General features: G+C 44.0%; 1 protein-coding gene across 2 annotated transcripts in view; it reads right to left on the reverse strand.

Annotated features, from left to right (window-relative positions):
* The window catches only part of FSTL4 (follistatin like 4), a 2447383-nt gene that overhangs the window by 210883 nt on the left and 2217230 nt on the right, over positions 1-19270 (reverse strand). Inside the window, exons 10-11 of one of the 2 annotated variants that reach the window (XM_069652538.1) lie at positions 6734-6868; positions 618-644 (exon numbers count right to left, since the gene is read on the reverse strand). In XM_069652538.1, the coding sequence (XP_069508639.1) occupies positions 618-644; positions 6734-6868 (162 nt within the window). The remainder of the gene's footprint in view (positions 1-617; positions 645-6733; positions 6869-19270) is intronic. The other variant, XM_069652539.1, reaches the window with a different exon arrangement.

The raw sequence follows: 19270 nt of genomic DNA on the forward strand, positions 1-19270 counted from the left end.
TAAATTATTTTGAAAGCATTTTTGGCAAAGGGAACACGTTTAAGACAATATATATTGTGCTTTCAATGATATAACCGAAGAGGGGTTTTATTTCAGGTGTCCTTGGAGGCTAGACTCTGTGCTCTTCATTGCAGCAAACACAAAGCACATTTCCTTCGGAACAGTGTGTTTATTTTAGGAAGCAGTGAACAGGACATTGCGTGACCTTGAAGTGAGAATAACAGGAGAAAGGTCATGTTCTTAAAATGTCAGCTATTTAGGGTCCTTTTCCTTTCCTTCAAACAGACACGTTGCCACTAAGCTGCCCCGTTGCGCACCTCGGTTCCCAGTCCAGCATTACTTGGAAATAAAAGGCGGTAGGAAATAATGACCGACATTGCTCAACATCTCATCTTCAAATGGATCATTTCATTTGATGAATTTGACCAATCCCCATGAATAGAATGGACATTAGAACGGACGCACAGGTGAGCAGGCAGCGTCGCACTTTCCAGAACGGATGGGAAGCGCAATGGCCGCCAAGTCACGTGACACATTAGTGAAGAATGGCCGATTATGAAGGCGCTAAAGCAGACGAGCACATTATCAATAACACAGAAACAAATGCACTGCAGTACCTTCCTCTCGCCACAGTATGTTTGCAACTGCAGCACAAGAAAATTGGGAAAGGCAAAAAAGAATTAAAAACGGAAATACATTGTCAACACATTTACAGAATCATTATTAACATAAACAAATGCTATGCGTTTCTAATAGAAATGACACATTAAATGAAATCTGGCATGCGGTCAGTACTGATAACAAACACACTCTGGGCATTACAGCCAGTAGTCGAAGGTGGGGAAGCAAAGTAGTGGAGCTGTGGGAAAAAGGGGTATTGTTGCTGGAAACGCGTCAGCGTGCATGGCTAAATCATGTGGACATACCCGTGTGTTGTTTTTGGTGGTCTTTTACTTATAATAAATGTCACTTGCAAGCACCTTAGAGCTCGATTTTGCATCATGAGGGATTCATAAAGTGTTCACCTGGCTGGGAAGCCATGTAGAGCACTATGCAGAAGCACTGAGAACACTCCCAAAAACTCGACAAGTACAATACTTTATTCCGAGTGAACAGTGCACATATAACGTGTCACATGGCTATGCAGCGTTATCACAGAGTTTACAAAGCTCATGAAAATCAAACATTTTAAACATTTTAAACAATGGAGGGCAGGATATTTTTCAAAGCATTTTCCTCTTAGAAAAAATCAAAACAATGTAACACACACATCAGTGAAACGACATGAAAAAACTCAATGCGCATGGTCTCAAAAGTTGGTCTCTGTTTATAATCTTGCCATGCTGGCTACTAGCATAATGTGTGTGTTATGACCAGTCATCGCCACGGGATACGCTTTTCATTTGCTTTTTCTGACCCGAATGAGGGCTGTCATTTCTCAGTGAATACTTCCGTGTGAGTTAATATACAGTGAGATAACTAAACACGCAGTGCAGCACTGAGTGCCCACAGTGAGGACCTCGCTCATGAACAGTTGAGTGTCCTGCTGCGCGTGCTTTAAATGCATCTGATATGTGGAACTGCAGTGAACACGTGTGTGTGCCATGCTGCATCACAGTGGACTGCTGAAACGTTCTCTTAGGTGTGTGCATGTGGTACAATAGTGGAATCCACACTGGAATACCAGTGCAGCATTAGCACAACAAAGAAACACAAAAGGACTGCAAAGTTAGCCACTTTAAAAATCTAGTGGTCATCTTTCTAGCCTTCCCTTTCCAAAGAAGTGGCCCATTTCTTTCACACTAAGAAGCCACCAGCCGCAAGGGACAACAACTATAAAACCATGTAGAATGTGCTCTGTTTAAAAGACATGTGGCCTCATTACACGGAAGGCGGTAACCATAGCGCTATTGGCGGCAAGGATTACTGCCGATAATTTACCGATTCCGCCATGGTGGATGGCAGAATTACCGTCCCATTCCAAGGTTGGCGGGGCGGTAATTCCCCATTCACCATTGGCCCTTCCCATTCCCATTTGAGCCCCCATAGGGCTCAATGGGAATGGTGAAGGCGGTAATTACGGTACCGCAAATTGCAGTACCGTAATTACCTCCAAGGTCCCTTTGCGGGTCCCATCCTTAACGGCTGCTAAACCAGCCGTTAAGATAGGGACCCGCGAAGGGACCTCGTAGTAAGGCGGTAAGGAATTACCGGTACCGGTTCCCTTACCGGTACCGTTAATCCCATACCGCCATCCGTGTAATGAGGCACATGGACACAGTTTAGTTGCTTATAGTCACTCACACGTGCGGGCGGGTGATTATATTTTGATGGGTCACACCTGGGTTGGACTGGGACATAAAAGGGTCTGGGGCACCAATGAAAAATCTGCCCACAGTTACAAATTGCAATTCATTCCTTTTGTGACAGACTGATTGAATAGCCACCATGGGGAGGATTTTGATAAAATGTGATGCAAATTGAGCATTTTAAAGAATATTGATTCAGTAACACTGGTCAAAACTACTAGCCCCATGCTAAAGTAACTTATGAAACTGGCCCACATGATGGGACTGAGGGACAAAACGCACATTTCTATTGGTATTTGCCAGCATGGTAATACTGTGGTTGGGATGCGGTGTGCGGCTGGCATGTCAGCTGCTAGGTCATTCTGCATGTCCATCAGCTGTATAATCCCATTTTAACGGTATGCCAAATCAGGACTTTGGCGGATTTCGTCCCAGCTCTTGGCTGGGGGGAAATCCGCCAAAAATGTGCACTATTACCGCCGGCGGGAAATCCGCCGGCGGTAAGAGCGTGAATTTTCCCCATTGAGCCCAATGGGGAATGGGGCATACCCGAATGGGCTCAATGGGGAATGAGGAATTACATTACTGCCAAACTCGTGATCCGTCGCTATTAACGCAGGGGTGTTCAGTGGTAGGGCTAATACCACTGGCGGTAATACCGCCGACATTACCGCCAAAGTCGTAATCAGGCCCATATTCTTCTGGTGAACATTGGATGTTAATAGTAGCCATAACTGTCCCCTTCACGTCTGAAACTGTGAAGATAGTGGTCCCAAGCACTCCCCTTACCTAGAAATTATGCCATCTCATCATGATTTCAATTGCCTAAATGTGTAAGCATAGGAAAAGCGCAGTTGCTGACAGTGACATGCTTCAGAAAGGGAATTGCCGGGCCTTTGCATTTACATCTGCATGCTGTCCTGCCTGTGAATGGCTGTGTAGGTGAGCAATGTCATGTCAACGTGACCCAGAATTTATTTCTGGCGGGGCCTAAAGCACTATCGGCCCAATGGTAGTTCTGTGCCTGGTTGCATTGTACTCAGTTCGGATTTCAAATTTAAAAAAAAGAAACTGTTCCGGAAATTAAAAAAATATAAAGAAAAGTATTGGAATGGGGAAAGTAAAAAAATAGAAGAAGAGGAGTGACACTACCTACAATCCCCTCACTTGGATCACTGATTATGGCTCTCCTTTTAAAGAGTTGGCAGTGGATATCTAACAGCCAGGCACTTTGCCCTTAAACCAATGTATACACATGACAACAAGAGATCACTGATTTGCATGCCAAAAAGAGCACACAATCCAGATGCAGTGAATCCCACCAAGTGAGAAATGTTAATCACCATTGCCCCAGAGATTTCAGGAGAATTTGCCTGCTGTTTCCAGTCACAGAGAAGTAGGCACAATCGCTTAAAATCTATCCTTCATGAATGCCTCATGATAACATTCACTGGCAGCATTTAATGATTGCACACTTGTGCAGGAACTAGAAGGTGGAACTCAGTTTTAGGTTTCCACCTGGTGTTCATATGCTGGCCCAAAAATGTAGAAGGCTAGCCTGAAAATCTGCAAGCACAGGTGTGTGTGTGGAATTTCTCTATAACTGCCCTGCGCAGAATGCGGGTGATGCTATTATGGGCTACGTATTAAAATCCAATGTATTTGACTTTTTCCTTAGAATTTAATTTTGGGTTGCATCGAGAGTTTGTCAATTACATGCATTTACAATTGTCAAAAATATTTGGAAGGCCTGGCTGGGAATGTTCTGAAGATTCTGAAATGCTCTGTTATGATCAGTGTGTGTTTAGAAGCATGTTTCAATCTAATAAGCAAGCAACATTGTAGGATTCGTATATCTTAAAGCTGGGATGTATGTGCATGCTCCAGAGAGTCTGAGGGGTGCATGAGCTACTTAGCAGTTTGAAAAGGATACTCTAGCTCAGAGAATGCTTAAATCAGAATCCTTGCAAAGCTAAGGATGCGGTGATGGCACTACAAACACATGTCCCATCCCTGGTTCCAAAGCTAAGGATGTCATCTTAGAGCGTAGTTCCTAAATATCTGCACAGTCAACATTTGCAAAACAACAACCATCTGTACTCATTTAAGGCAATTTAAGGACATGTATGTATTCATCAAGTGAACAGTGAGAGACAAGAAAAGAAGACAAAGGCGAAATCGCGAATTTCATGTCATTTCAAAAAGGGCACAGCATCATGCAACTCATCACGCTACAGCATATCACAGGATCCCATGTTTTAATCTGTGGCACGGGGAAACCACATTGTGGGAAGAAAAAGCTGTGTTTGGGTCACATTCTGCTTGAGAGGAATCACATAGTGTATCTATTTGTGTACCTACAAACCCCCCATATGTTCAGGGGTATCAAGCTAACCCCAATGCAAACAGATACGTAAGCCACAGTGCATACAATAGCACCAGTGAGAGACCCAGACACCATGTGTTATCCGGTAGCTGGTGTCATATCGGGATTTAGATCCTAGACTCCGCCAGGGTCAGTCTCATAGGAGTGAAGCATCTCATATACCTACAGCGTCAGGGCACCATATGGCCAAGATTGGTCAAATAGTGTGTGGGTGCTATAATATATCCACGCACCAAAGACTGGCATGACCCCATCCAGAAGCGTGCACCATTCTTAACAAACAGTAGTGGCAATGCGTGCTGCCCGCTTCTGCTTAGAGACACAGCCTAATTTCTCCTCCGTAGGGGGCAGTATCACCCTGTATTTGATCAGGGAGCAAAGCTGCGTAAAATGAATATCGTATTTATAAATGCCTGCCTTTCACTTAGACTATGGCTTATTAAGCACCAACAGATTTGGGACATACGATTTCAATGTCGAATACACAGTCCGTAACATTGCCTAACACGATTACCCGAGCAATCAGACCCTGCCGGCCGCTTGATGGCCTGTTAGAGCATTAGGAGTTTCCCTCAACAGTTCAAAAGATGGTCGACTTGTAGGCCAACTCAGGTTAAAAAATAAGTTGGGTTTTCTGATTGGCCGAAACATATGCAATGCCACTGAAATTCAATACATGTCATTTTTGACACGCATATTTTTTGAGGATATGTTAAAAGGTTGGCTGCGTCTTACTGTTGGCTAAGCTTTGAGCTGAGCAAGAGCTCATAATGTTGTGACCCGGAGGATAGTCCCATGGAGAACGCATTTCCGTGCAACCGTACACTCATTCCCTGAGAGTCCATGACCTTTGATCATGCTGAGCCTTAGTGTACAATAAGCCGGGCACACGCCCACTGTTTCTGAGGACGAAGCCCGTAGAAGGAAATGATTTTCACTTATGAAATTGAGTTTGCTATTATTTGCAAAGTGTACTTTTTTAAATAATCAGTGAGCTGCAGCAAGTTACAAAATACCTTGCATTTGGGCAGCACATAGACTATTGGTGTATTTGCGGCAAGAATAGCTTGTGGGCAACGCTATGGTCTTGTTAACAAGACTACACTGGGCAGCGCATGTTTGGTACCCAGTCCCGGTACAGCGCTTACAGGATGGAGTCTTGCAAGAAGCGCAATATAAGAAACCAATTTTGTTTTTTTAAATGTCTGATCTGTGCATTTCATGTTTCTTCTGGGATCATAAGACTAAAGATACATGTAGGCTACTGATCCTGGATCACCAATACCCCTTTACCACAGGAACTCTGTGCACACATCAAAGAATAGTATTTCCGGTTCTATGTGATAATCTTGCCTGCAAAATACCCCCATAGAGGCAATTTATTTCCCAGACCCCTAAATGCGTTTTCTAAATATTCTAGGACTTGTGTCATTTTACAATTCTAAACTCCGAGCATATCATATTTGGGGAAGTGTTTGATTTTAGTCACGTGCAAAATGTAAGTAACTCTCCACTTTCCATGATGAGACTTTCACTGGATACCACAGGTAACTTCTGTGAGCTGCAATCTACTCCAGTGCCCCCCTGACTCACTGATGTTGCTAACAATTGATTTGTTAAATGGTGCTGTACACTTAAAATAGCAAACATTGTTATTTCCACATTTCAGAAAAAGTACATTCTCAACATATTATTTTTCCTTTATTAGTAAAGTATTTGTAATCCTACTTCATCAAACGTCTAAAGTAAAATTCAACACCTCTTTAGTAAGACGTAAATCTCAATCATCTGTTATCCAAATAAAGGTTGAACTTGTGGAGGTTAAAAGTACACAGAGCACAATTTTAAACAACAGAGTGTGACCAGCACTTGTTTCCTTCTTAAAACCTAAAGCTGAAATAAACGTAAAGTAACTCTGGGAATTAATTACTTAATAGAGGACTTCAAGGACGTATAAAACATTTTTCAGAACCGCGAAATGTGTGCAGTGTAGGGTACTGCTATTTTTCAAGTTATTAGATGGATGGATGGAGCTTACGTGTTTTTCTGGCGGAGTCTTCTATGAACAGCGAAGAGATGTCTTCATCCACTCCCACCTCATTCTTGGCGATGCAAGTGTACGCACCAGTATCCTCATAGCGTACATTGCTGATGTGAAGTTCACTTGCATTGGCTGCACAAAAACAGATCATAGTGTCAATCAGGGGTAGTTTCCCAGATATGGAAGTTTACGCTCGTTAATGCAAAATGCATAATGTTCACTTGTTCCATAAAGCAATTTTGGAGCTAAACTTAGCACTGTGAAAAGTCAATGTGGAATTGCTGCACTGCCTGATTGTTCCATTTCTCAGCATTGCATTTGACATGAATCAGACACCATCACTGCTATAGCCCAGGGTGAATTGACCCTTAATCATTGGTTAATTGGTGTCCAAATACAGAGATAAGGAGGCTTTTGTTATCAAACCCTTCCTTATGTTCCTAATGTTTCTTGTGTAGGTATATAATGACCAACACACCATCATACTTACCTGAAAAGATAAGCAACCGCCTCATGATGGTACTTAAATGTCAGGAGCCAAGATAACGTCAGACTCTAGAAGGAGCTGACCAGAAAACAATAATTCTTCTGCTGTGCAGCGTCGTTCTGCAACAACCTTCCTGCTAAAATCCAGCTGGCCTCTTCACTCCTGTGATTCAGGAAAGATCATAAGACCCTGCTCTTTAAGAAAAACTTTATTGGCAGATGAGTCTGGGGAGGATATCTCAGGGGCAACGTGCTTGTTTTGGAAGCAAGACGACACGGAGCAACACAGGTTCGATTCCTGGGTCCGAGCTTAGAAACCTCTCGGTATTAAGCATGTTATAAATTACCTATCAAATCATATCATATATCATACCATGAGGACCATAGACAGACAAGACGACCCCAACCCCACTTTTCTCTATTCACCTTTAGTGTACAGTGCACTGTTACTTTCTAGCTGGGTTCACACTATACAATCGCCTACAGACATACATATATCTATCAATGTCCTCAGTACCTGGATGTCTGCCTTTGACAGAGGCAATTGTATATTTGTGTGTGTGCTCACTAACTCCTTTCCGTCTTCACCTTGTCCTGAGCAGAGCATGGATAGCAACACTGATTGGAGCACCTTTCATTGCCTCTCTGCAGGACCACTATATTCAGAAGCAACCTTCCCTGCAAATGCCTTTCAAAGAGTTTGGTAGCTATTTGTTCGATCAAGCGTTATTCAGCAGCAGGTACCATAAAAGCAGCAATACATATATTATTTGGTGCTGGGGTTAAAAATGGACTCCCTATGTCCTCAGGAACTGTCCTTTCTTCTCTTTCTTTATCTGGTTGCGCCATCCATCGTAAAGGTGAATTTTTAATTTGTGTCCAAAGAAGTTAGAGAATGCATACATTCCCAGACCCCATTTTAAAATTTATATTTATTTTTCATTTGATGTATTTATTTATTTATACATACATACAGGAAAAATGTTCTTTTGTTCACAAAAGAACATACAATAGATACAAATTTACAGAATGCAGTGAGCTTCTCTTAATGGAGTGAGTTTGTGGGACATATTGACCAGGTTGTGGAAGGGAGTAAATGGAACAGTCACCGGGGACAATACATAAGTGGATATAAATAGATGAAGGCAACAGACATTGGACATTTTTAAGTGAAGGTAGTTGGTACAGCCAGCTGTGCTCGCGATGTGAGGTGAAGTGCTAGAATGGATGCAGAGTAAGTGAGAAATGGAGCAGGTTGGAGGCAAGGAAAACATGTTAGCTAGTAGGCAGATGAGAGGTAGGTTAAGAGGGTAATTTAGAGGTGAGGAGGAAGGCTTTTAGTTTGGTTTTGAACAAATTCATATGGACCGTTTCTCAGATGTGTGGGCAAAGAGAATTCCATGCAAGTGGAGCAAGAAGAGAGAAAGGGCAGAAGCGAGAGGAAGCACAGAGAGGGTGAGGAGCTACAAGGGTAGTCGAGGAGGCAAAGCAGAAATTACGAGAAGGCTTATGAAGTTAGATAGAGGCGGGTAGATACAGTGGTGCCTTACAATGGATAGATTTGTGAACCAGGAGAAGAAATTTAAATCAGACCCTGTTTTACATCATCAGCCATCCAGCCTGCTGATGGTACAAGGAAGTAGGTGTGAAGTGAGGGAGTTCAAAGAGAGGCCTGGTAGCGAAGTTAATCAACTTGTCTCGAGGACAGAAAGCATCGTTGGGGAGACCAAACATGATGATAGCACAGTAGTCCAGTGTAGAGAAGAAAATAATGTTTAAGAGAGTCTGCACAGTGTTGAAAGGATGGAGGTTCCTGATCTTCCTAATATTTTGGAGGTTGAGGAGAACTGCTTCTCCGGTTTTGGAGATGAAAGTAGAGAAGGAGTGAGAAGGGTCATCGATGATGCCGAGGTTTCTAACTGAAGAGGAGTATGGAGGAGTGCCAGGTGGGAACCGGATAGGCATGGGAAGAGATGATAAAGAGCTTTTGGCAGGGAAGAAGAGTACCTCTGTTTTGGTAGAGCTTAACATCAGGAAGTGCAAAGCCATCCAATATTTAATGGCAGAGAGACAGTTGGACATTTTGATAGAGAGATCAGAGGCGATTTCAGGAAAAGAAAAGATGATGTGGGTGTCGTCTGCGAAGAGTTTGTATGAGAACCCAAAGGAGGAGATTAGTATCCCAAGAGCAGAGGTGTCGAGTGTAAAGAGGAGAGGACCTAAGACAAAGCCTTGTGGAGCACTACCAGTTATAGCAATGAGTTGAGAGGTGTTGTTGTTCCATGAGACATAGAATTGGTGAGGTGCAAGGTAGGATTCAATATAGGCAAGGGCATGATTGTGAATCCCAAGAACATATTAACAGTATTATTGAGATCAGAATGATCAAGAGTGCCATAGGCAGCTGACAGGTCAAGGAGAATTATGATAGAGGATAGGTTTTAGTGCTTAGCAGAGACAATAATGCTTTGGGCATCCTGACAGATTTCAATAGGACAAACGACTCTGTGCACAAGAACCGGCCTGTCTTTCTAGGGGCGCTGAACATTTCCAAATATCTCTGCTTGAGCTCGTCAGGAGGAGGAAGTTATTTCCCAGATACTGTCCAATAAGCTACTACTCAGGAGGTTCATATTTAAATGCTCCTGATACCCAACAACCACCTTTCCTTATATGCATTGTGAGTGACCCACTTAGGGCATAATGTGGACATCCTCTACACCATGATTACCCATTATGTGGCGCTTCAGATGTTTTCAACTTCAACTCCCATGATCCTTTTACTGCTGACTAGGGATATTGGGAGTTGAAGTCCATAAGAGCATCAATGTGCCAGGGAAGGGGACTCAAAATCAATGGACCCCCAAGGACCCTACTTACCGCTCGGACTCCCTGTGGCAGAGCAATGCAAACACTACACAGAAATACTTAAAAAAAATAAGTTCTCCTTTGCACCCTGACCTGTTGGCATAAAACAACATTTGCATTGAGGGACTTTTGGATCAGAAAAGTCACTTTTGAATTCCAGAGGCCGTTCAAAACCTGCCTCCGTTTGAATAAACACTACAAAACAGCCTAGTAAGTTTGGTGTTGCTACCTTGGCCCAATGTGCGTGTATCTGTCAACATATTGGAGATTCGCAGGCTGCTAAGACACAAAGAAGATCACAAATTGGGGGCCAATCTAGTAAAGTATCAGGGTGACTGATTGACAGAGCTGTCTCACCAGATACCATGCAAATCTGCCGCCTTTCTATTGCTTTCACCTGTCACAACATTTACTCCAAAAAACAAATGCCCTCATGTATTCATTTAGTTATTTATTTATTTATTGGTCACTTGTAAAGCGCTTAAACAATAAGCAAAACAGTTTCAAAGTGCCCACAGGCAAGAGGGTGAGGACAGGGGAAGGTAGACAATGAATTAAAGGAAAGATAAATAATTGAATTAATAGTATAACAATCATGAGAATAGAACAGGGGGGAGAAAAACTTCTATGCCTTGTGGGTGTTCAGAACATACAAGTGCAGAAGGGAGGGGGGTAAGGGATATGTGCTGAGGTGCTCATTCAGAAGCGCTCACGCTGAATTGCTAAGAAGGTACATCGTAAGTGCAACCACCCATGGGGAGGGTGAGCCTAAGCAAGTGAAGTAAATAGACAGAGGCTGGAATGAGAGATGTGGAGGGTTATGGGCCAAGGATACAAAAGGGCCCTGCACATCAGTCACACTACTGCATGATTAGCAGGGAAGAGAGGAGGAGAAGGAAGAGGTTAAGAGATAGGTCTTGAGGCTTTTTCGGAATTTGAGGAGGTCCTGCTCAAGACGCAGATTGGGAGGGAGATTATTCCACAGAAGGGAGCCCGCCAAAGAAAGTGATCGACCACCAGCTCTCTGTTTAGCAAATCCCTTCACATGCAGGAAGTTTGTGCCAGAGGAATGCAGGAGTCTAGAAGGAGAGTATTTTGTCAGGAAGTGTTGTCAGGAAGTGTTGAGGATAAAGTGCTCCCTGGCCCCAGATAGCCCTGTGGATGATACAGAGGGATTTGAATTTAATCTGTGCTGACACCGGGAGCCAGTGAAGGCTTTGTAGGGCAGGAGAGATGCGGTCCCTGGGCTTGAGGCCAAGGATAAGTCTTGCTGCCCTATTCTGGGTTAGCTGGAGGGATCGCAGGGTCGACAAAGGAAGATTAAGGAGGAGGCTGTTCCAATAGTCTAGCCTGGCGAGAGCCCGGGTAACATTGAGTCTCTGGGGGGAGGTGAGGAAGCATACAGTTGCTTTAAGAAGGAAGAGTTGCAAGTGGGACTTCTGGACTATGTTCTGAATATGAGGGATAAATGAAAGGGAGGAGTCAAATACGACTCAGAGATTCCTGGCTTCAGAGAAGGGGGCAGGGAGAGAGCCCATGGAGGAAGGCCAGAATGTAGGGAAAAAGTAGGGTGCACGGTACCCAAAAGGGATCATCTCAGTTTTTCTGGGATTGAGGCAGAGGTTAGCAGTGCACCAGGCCTGGATGGCAGAGAGGCAGTCAGGGATGTTGGATGTGCAAGGGCTTCAGTAGGAAGCTTGAAGAAGAGTTGTGTGCCATTAGTAGCACTGGTTGGTGGAGAAGGAGGCAATGAGGCTTGCCAGCAGAGAAAGTTAAATGTTAAAGGGCCAGGGCCAGAGAATGGAGCCCTGGGGGACTCCACAGGTGGCAGAGGAAGTAGGGGAGGAGAAAGGGCCCAGAACAATTTTGGAGGAACTGTCAGTTAGGAAGGAGGTAAGCTTGTCCAGTGCCTGCTTCGAGATACCAAGGGTATCATGGAGCCTTTTTATGAGGCTGGAATGGTTCACTGTGTCAAATGCAGAAGAGAGATCAAGGAGGATGAGGACAGAACGGGAGTTGGAATCAAGGGATGCAAGCAGTTCTTCACAGGTGTTCAGAAGAGCAGTGTCCATGCCTCTGGATGCTGGGAATCCACACTGGTGTACATATAGACTGCCAACAAACTTAGTATGAGAGATGAGTTGGGAGAGGGTCAACTTCTCGAGCAGTTTCCCCAGGAAGGGGGTGATGGGAATGGGGCAGTAGTTGGCTGTGTAGGGAGAGTCTGCAGGTTTTCTTTAAGGAGGTGCGCACAAGGGAGTGCTTGAGGGAGGATGGAAAAGAACCAATAGCAAAGGAGTGGCAGAATTGGCAGAATTATATCATCCATTGATTTTCACATACAGCACCAACTGTTATCCCATGTTAAAACCACAAGGTCTTTGCAACATTTCTGCCACCACAGCAGTAAACTCAAAGCAATGCATTATGTGGGAAATACTTCTGTGGAAGTCCCTAAACACTGCTTGCAATGTCATTGAAACGTATTAGAAATTCCTTTCGATTCATATTTGGGGAATGGCCATTAATATGGCACAGTTGTGAATCATACTGCCACGCAAACGTGTAACATAATGCACAGAAATGTCAGTCTTCGGAATTTCGTCCATTAAATGGCAAAGAGGATGAGAAGATGAGCTCCTGAGATGGCCACTTCTGCGACCGCTTGGGGCATGCCTTAGCAAAATGTTGTCACTTAACAATCCATGATGCTCCAGGGTATCCTTTCACTTAAGGGACTACACTGTATGTCCATGTTGCTTTTTACAATAAATGTGACCTCTGGGTGGAGGCCAAAGTTGGGGGAATCCCTCTGCAGAATCACTGCAGGAAGTAGCCCCATGGGATCCTGCCTGCGATACATCACGACTTGTAATGAGTCTGAAATTCAAAACTGGTGTATTTCAGCGACCGGTATTAATGATACTGCCATACTCATTATGCGCGAATGAATGAATGACTATTACTGTTTCATCCTAGTACACAATCTAGCAAACCATTATAGGCAAACATAACATTATTTACAGTTGGACAGAGAGCACACATAATTCAGGTTAGACCAGCAAAAAAGAAATGATAGCTGGCATCTAGCCCGGGTTATGGAGGTATGCGTTAACTTGTTGTTGAACATACGATTGGATGTCTGTTGACGCAGACCTCTGGGGCCAGAAGTGCCATGTTTTGAGTCCTCAGACCTGTAAATACTTCCCTACCCACCTTTGCGCACGAACTTCAATGTGGTCAATTTGTTGTCAAAGTTGGAATGAGGTGCCGTCCGAGACAAAAAGGGACCAGTTTCTGTATGCGAACATTGCCGGCCAATTGACTTTTGAGCTCCCCACAAATTACTGATGGCCTTAAATTTAATCTGCTTCTCCATGGAGGGCCAGACCAACTTTAATCTATGATTAGAGACATGATCACACCTCCTCAGCTGCCAGACGAGCCTCACATCTCGAATTTGGATCATCTGGAGTTTATTCAGAATGTGTTTAGACAACCCCATGTTAAATTATTTTGACTAGAAAAGGCTAGAGAGGACCGTACCCTGGATCAGACTGTCCCAATGGACATGGCTCAACAGGGCATTACATGGTCAAGTAGCTAACAATCACTCTTTACCACAGCACTGACCTGTTTTTTGAACGAGAGAGACAACCAGATTCTGAACAACCCCCACCGGTGCCGGGCAGGGCCCAAGAATGACACTCATCTCGTTCAAAGCTCTAAACAGGGGGAACGTCTGACTTACCAGCATTGAGACACAGCCAGTAATCTCCCAAACATTCCTATTCACACTTTAGCCCTAGCGTGCCAATACATGTTTATCAGCCGCTGGGAGCAAATGTCATGCGTTTGGAATTCTAAGCTGAACCCGTCGTTGAGCCCAACCATAGGCCATGGGGAGCCTCTGTATGGGGATGGGACGTATTAACACGTTACAGTCTGAAATAGGGGTCGGTCTCTCTCTCTCTCTCTCTCGCTCTCGCTCTCTCTCGCTCTCTCTCGCTCTCTCTCGCTCTCTCTCGCGCTCTCTCGCGCTCTCTCTCGCTCTCTCTCGCTCTCTCTCTCTCTCTCTCTCTCTCTCTCTCTGCAATAACACACTGTGTTGTCGCTGCCCCATTGTCACACCGCCCGCTGTTTCCAGGTGGAGCCATCTCTATTGTGGGGCAGTAACAAGGAGCCTCTACCTGTTGCCTCCCCACGTCGCAACCTTCACCCAACCCAAAAATATAGTGCACCCCTCCCAACCTCCTCACTTACCTGCTGACCAGAGCTTTGTGCTCCAGTCCCAGCACTCCTCATGCTCGGAGCCACCACCATGGAAATGGAAAAGTGACTAAGTCTCTTATCCTATGGTGGTGCCCATCTTATTTTTTTTAAAACGGCATATGGACTCGCTCAAGGCGTGCGTAGCCCATCGCTTGTAAAAAAATATTTTTTTTTCGCAGCCCGGATGAACCCTGAAGTGCGAATGGCTATAACCCCCTTGTTGGGCTGTGCACATGGCCGGTATTGCCCACATCCCTTGCCAAGGCCATGTATCACTCAAGCCTGCCTAGGCTCGGAGCGGCTCGCCTTCACCGGCCACGTCTGCCCCCCGCATGAGGATGATTGTTATATTAGGCATGGGGCATTAACATTGTCTTAGAGGATTTGTGACAGATCAACGTGTTCCAAAAAGTCAAGTTCTAAAAACATTGTTAAGCAAATGTGGAAGGAATTTTATTGGGAAATGTGTGCTGGGAATCAATCTATGAGTGAATTATTGCAATGTCTTACATGATTTGAATCAATATGTTTGTATTCATCTTTTGAATTGTAGATGTTGAACGTGACAGAGTTACAAGATATTTAAATACCTTAGTGCAAAAAATGATTAACCATTCAGGTAAAACAATGAACCACCATCAGTCTATTCTCTAAAAGGCCGCTTACCTATAGCAGCTGTGACGGTTAACATGGGATTGTACTCACGCCACTGTCAGGCGAGCTGTGTGCCAAGGTGTGCACTTTGAATATTAAGGGAAGACAGGATGGAGGAGCAGCATCTCTTTTGAATATGAAAACTATTTGCTGAATTCTTGAATAATTGTATGAATGCCACTTACACTATGAAACATTTAAAGCTTTCCCTTAGCCAGAAAGGTTGAACCGTTTTTAGATTCGGCTGTTCATCCATAGTAATGCGTGTATATTAATTAATCAGTACATTTGATTAAGATGGAAGTCAATGAATCTTGGTTTTGCAAATAGGTGGCAATATGGACGAGAAATCTAGATTTCCGATTATAACACTGTTACAGGTCTTTAGCACATAGTCTCCTTGAAGCAAAATGCGTTGCAAAGGTTATTCTCCTTTGTCAGTAGAGGCAAGAGACTTCCACTTATGAGTAACAATGATTGTGGTGTAGTGGCGCTACACTTGTTTAAGGCAAGGTGAACCTAAAGACCTTTTCATCTTGTGTGCGATCTTCTTATATCTAGCATCTCGTATCAGGAGCTGGATTACAGTTATATAACAAATGATATTATATATGAGCATATAATGTCCTGTAATCAATTTGGCTAAATCAAGATGGATTTAACTGGAAAACTACGGCATTTATGGTTCGAATGATAACATATTATACTGACTTCTTTCACGTGTTGATTATTGCTATTGTGCATCATTCCACGTAAATACTTATTTACACCCATCTGAAGTCTGTATCTCTACTCAACATGCAGTGTATCGAAAATAGGTTTTGTTGGCCAAATATGCCATATTGGGGTTCAGGTGAAATTTACAAATCACTCAACCTTTAGCTTACTGATTCATTGTCATATCGCCAAAAATCCATCAATGACATTATAGGAGCATCATATTCATGTCTCCTTTATGCAGAAGCATCAAGGACAGCTGTTTTTTGTAAGGGTTGTAGTTGTATTTAGGAAGGTTTATCAACATCCACTTCAGAAATTAAAAGGTATTAAATGTGTGTTGTGGGATCAAGGGCACAGCTGTCCTGCTACATTGTGTTGCTGTTTTCTGAACCAGGAAGGCCACCGTTATGGGAAATACTGCTTGGCTACGCCCCCTGCGCTATTTGACTCTCGGTCCTGACACGTAGGGTTGAAGCCCGCAGTATCAAGGGCATGGGTGTTTGGCTCCCGCAAGGGTGATTGTTGCTTGTGGGGGGAGAGTATCCGTGTCTTTGGCAGATCCAGCTTGAGAAGGAAAGTGGGAGCAGGCTAAGGTGAGGTGAAGTGCATGGGGGGGGTGCTCACGTGAACTGAATTGTTAATTGAAAAGACTATTGCTGTTCTCATCAATCCAACCCTAAAAAGTCTGTCATGCCTGCAATGGAGCCTCCGGATGCCCGCCCCCTTTTGCCCTCAAGAAGCATCCTGATGTTTGTCCAACAAAGAAGGAAAATATTAACTGTTAAACAAAAAGTGCCACCCTTCAGTTCAGGTGCCAACCCCAAAGTGCAGTCCAACAGCCCCTGTATGCTCAAGGGAGACGCTTATCAGCTGATAAAGGAGATCAATCAGTTCCTTGGGAGCACGGGCGGACATCACAGGGCGTAAAATCACTGAAGCTGAAGCCAAGGACACCCATAGTTCTACGTCAGAGGGTCCATTTAGTAGGGGGAGGCTTGGTTCATGCAAGGCCAATAAGGGGAGCACGAGTCAGCAACATGTTCTCCAATACGTTCCTCTTCAGTCACAGAATCCGCTATTGCGACTGCCCGACATTTTGTTAATTCTGCTGTACACATGGCGCCACTAGAGTATATGTCATCCCGATGGATAGCCCTACCGCTAAAGAGGGGAATGCACCAGCGGTGAATGTGGGTCTGTCAGCTACTCCAGGCAGTAATACCTGTGTTGATGGGGGCAGAGAGGCCTGTATTGATCCCCTAACCACATTGACAACTTCGGCTGTGGAAATACCACCAACTTTCGAGTATCCTGCTGAAACCCCCCCACCCCCCGCTTCAATCAGCGTGATCATGTCCCAGTCACCATTTCATGTGTCTGGCTATGAGTCTGGCTTTACCAACGCTGGGGCTAATGATGGCTCCCTGAGACACGGACCGGTTGTTACATCCAGTCAACCACCATTACGGATATTGGGGTTAGGGGGGCTGTTCACTAAGAATAGCCTGAGGGGTGTCCATGTGGATTGTGATACTTTGACCCTCTTGAGCACGAACTATGGGGTCAAGATCTTCCTTCACCTGCAGTGATATATAGTCACCCAGAGCCCAGGATACTAATGGTCCAATGGGACCTGTGGCTGATGCAAAGCCCGAAGAAAGGCTTGTTGTTGCTAGAAGGATCCAGAGCAAGAACCTGTTGGACATGTTCCAAGAAAATAGCCACCCACTTTGTTTCTCTCTAGCCAGTGCCGTCCACCAACTAGGCACATGTACTTTGTCCACCATCGACCGGCTCACCAAGGAGCCATGTTCTGACCATGGATGGACCAACAAGCAAGTTTTGTCTGAGCTTTCAGACATACAAATACTCCTACTGGTCTTAATTGAAGCATGGGGCTGGCAAAGGAGGGTTTCTCTCTGGCAGCATAGAAGCCACAGGACTCTTCAAATCTTCAGCAGAGCCTAAAATGTATACCAACAAAAATTCTGTCTGTGGGAGATAACAATGGTCCCTACACAGGTATCACTGAAATAGCAACACAGTCCTCAATTCAGTGCGAGCCCTAATTGTCTACTCCTAGGCCATGGAAACGAGCTGAGCAAATTGCCCGACAGCCCATACATAAGAAAGTCAACGAAATACCCTGTGTGAATGTAAAGCAAGCGTCTTGGGATGCTGGGACTGCCAATAATGTGGGAAGTTATGGTCCTAACGCTGCCCATTATAGTGCTCCCAGATCTCGAACCCGGGAGGGCTTGACTACCAGCAAACACTATGGAGATTCAAGGAGGGGATTTGTATTCTTGCATGGGGTGCCAAAGTTACATCCCATCTTATGAGAACCAAGAGATGCGCTTTTAAACAAGTGTGTACATTGGCTTCGTACAGTGAGGGGTTGTCCTTTTGTAACCCGGGAAGCTATAGTGAGTTTCCCCAGATTGCACTATGAGGGCGACATCAGCAGCGACTGTGTGAGGTTGGAATTCAGGGAATAGAAAGTGGCCAATTGTGTCCTGCATGAACCATGGTCCAAAAACCCTCAGTACAATCTCTATTACTCCCTATTCTCTCAACAGTACTATACGCCCTTCTGAAAATAACTATCTTAATCCCGCCCTTTCTGGACCAAACATAATTCCATCTGGGAAAAGGCTTGTAGGTAACCATGATGGTATAGGGATTGAGGGTCATTTATTTTACAAGTAAAAATATAAAGGGTTTTGACTAAGTGTGTATAATAATCTTCGATACTGTGCATTCGGTTTTCTTTTTCTTGTGTATTGTATCAGGATGTACTGTGATGGCCTGATGGCTGAATAAAGTTATTTGATGGATTGATAGTTCTGCAACCAACATGCCACTGAGAATTGGCAATTTGTGGGAATCGTCAACTAACTGAAGAGTACAAATGGTTGTCAGGTACTTGTTCCACATGTTTCACCATATTTGTCGGTGACACTCTTAAAGGAGGCAGCGTCTGAGGAACGGCCATTGCTCAATACAGGCATATCGGATCTGCCTTGGCTGCATGTTATCTAATTTAAAAAGTATCGTGAGCCTTTAACAGCTGCTCTCTGAACTCATAATTCACTTTTCAAATTAAATGCAGAATCTTTTAGGCTGCTCTAGCAAGGAAAGGTGCTGCAGGATACAATGTAGGAAAAATAATCATCAAATGGCTCTTTTTAATAACCACCTTATTAAAATCATAGCAAAAAATATTTTCACAGCTAATTCACAGCTAATTCTGGTGAAAGAGTATTCTTTGGATCTGATGTGCTTTCATAAAGCAAGCGATAATATATTAAATTTGTTCAGGATACAGAAATGTATGTAATTGTTTTCTGAAGCAAGACAATTATAAATGGCAGTAGTTGGTTATGGTGCACTGTATCACAAATACATAAACATCTTTTAGTTGTTTTATACTGATAAATGTAGTGATTAAAATGGTATGAAACCACCCATTAAGCATACTAGGCATTCTCTTTCTGAAGGAAAACAAGTTTATTTTTGCCCAAATGGTTTGGC

Source organism: Ambystoma mexicanum, chromosome 3p, assembly GCF_040938575.1.
Source record: "Ambystoma mexicanum isolate Mex_15411 chromosome 3p, UKY_AmexF1_1, whole genome shotgun sequence".
Lineage (NCBI taxonomy): Eukaryota > Metazoa > Chordata > Amphibia > Caudata > Ambystomatidae > Ambystoma > Ambystoma mexicanum.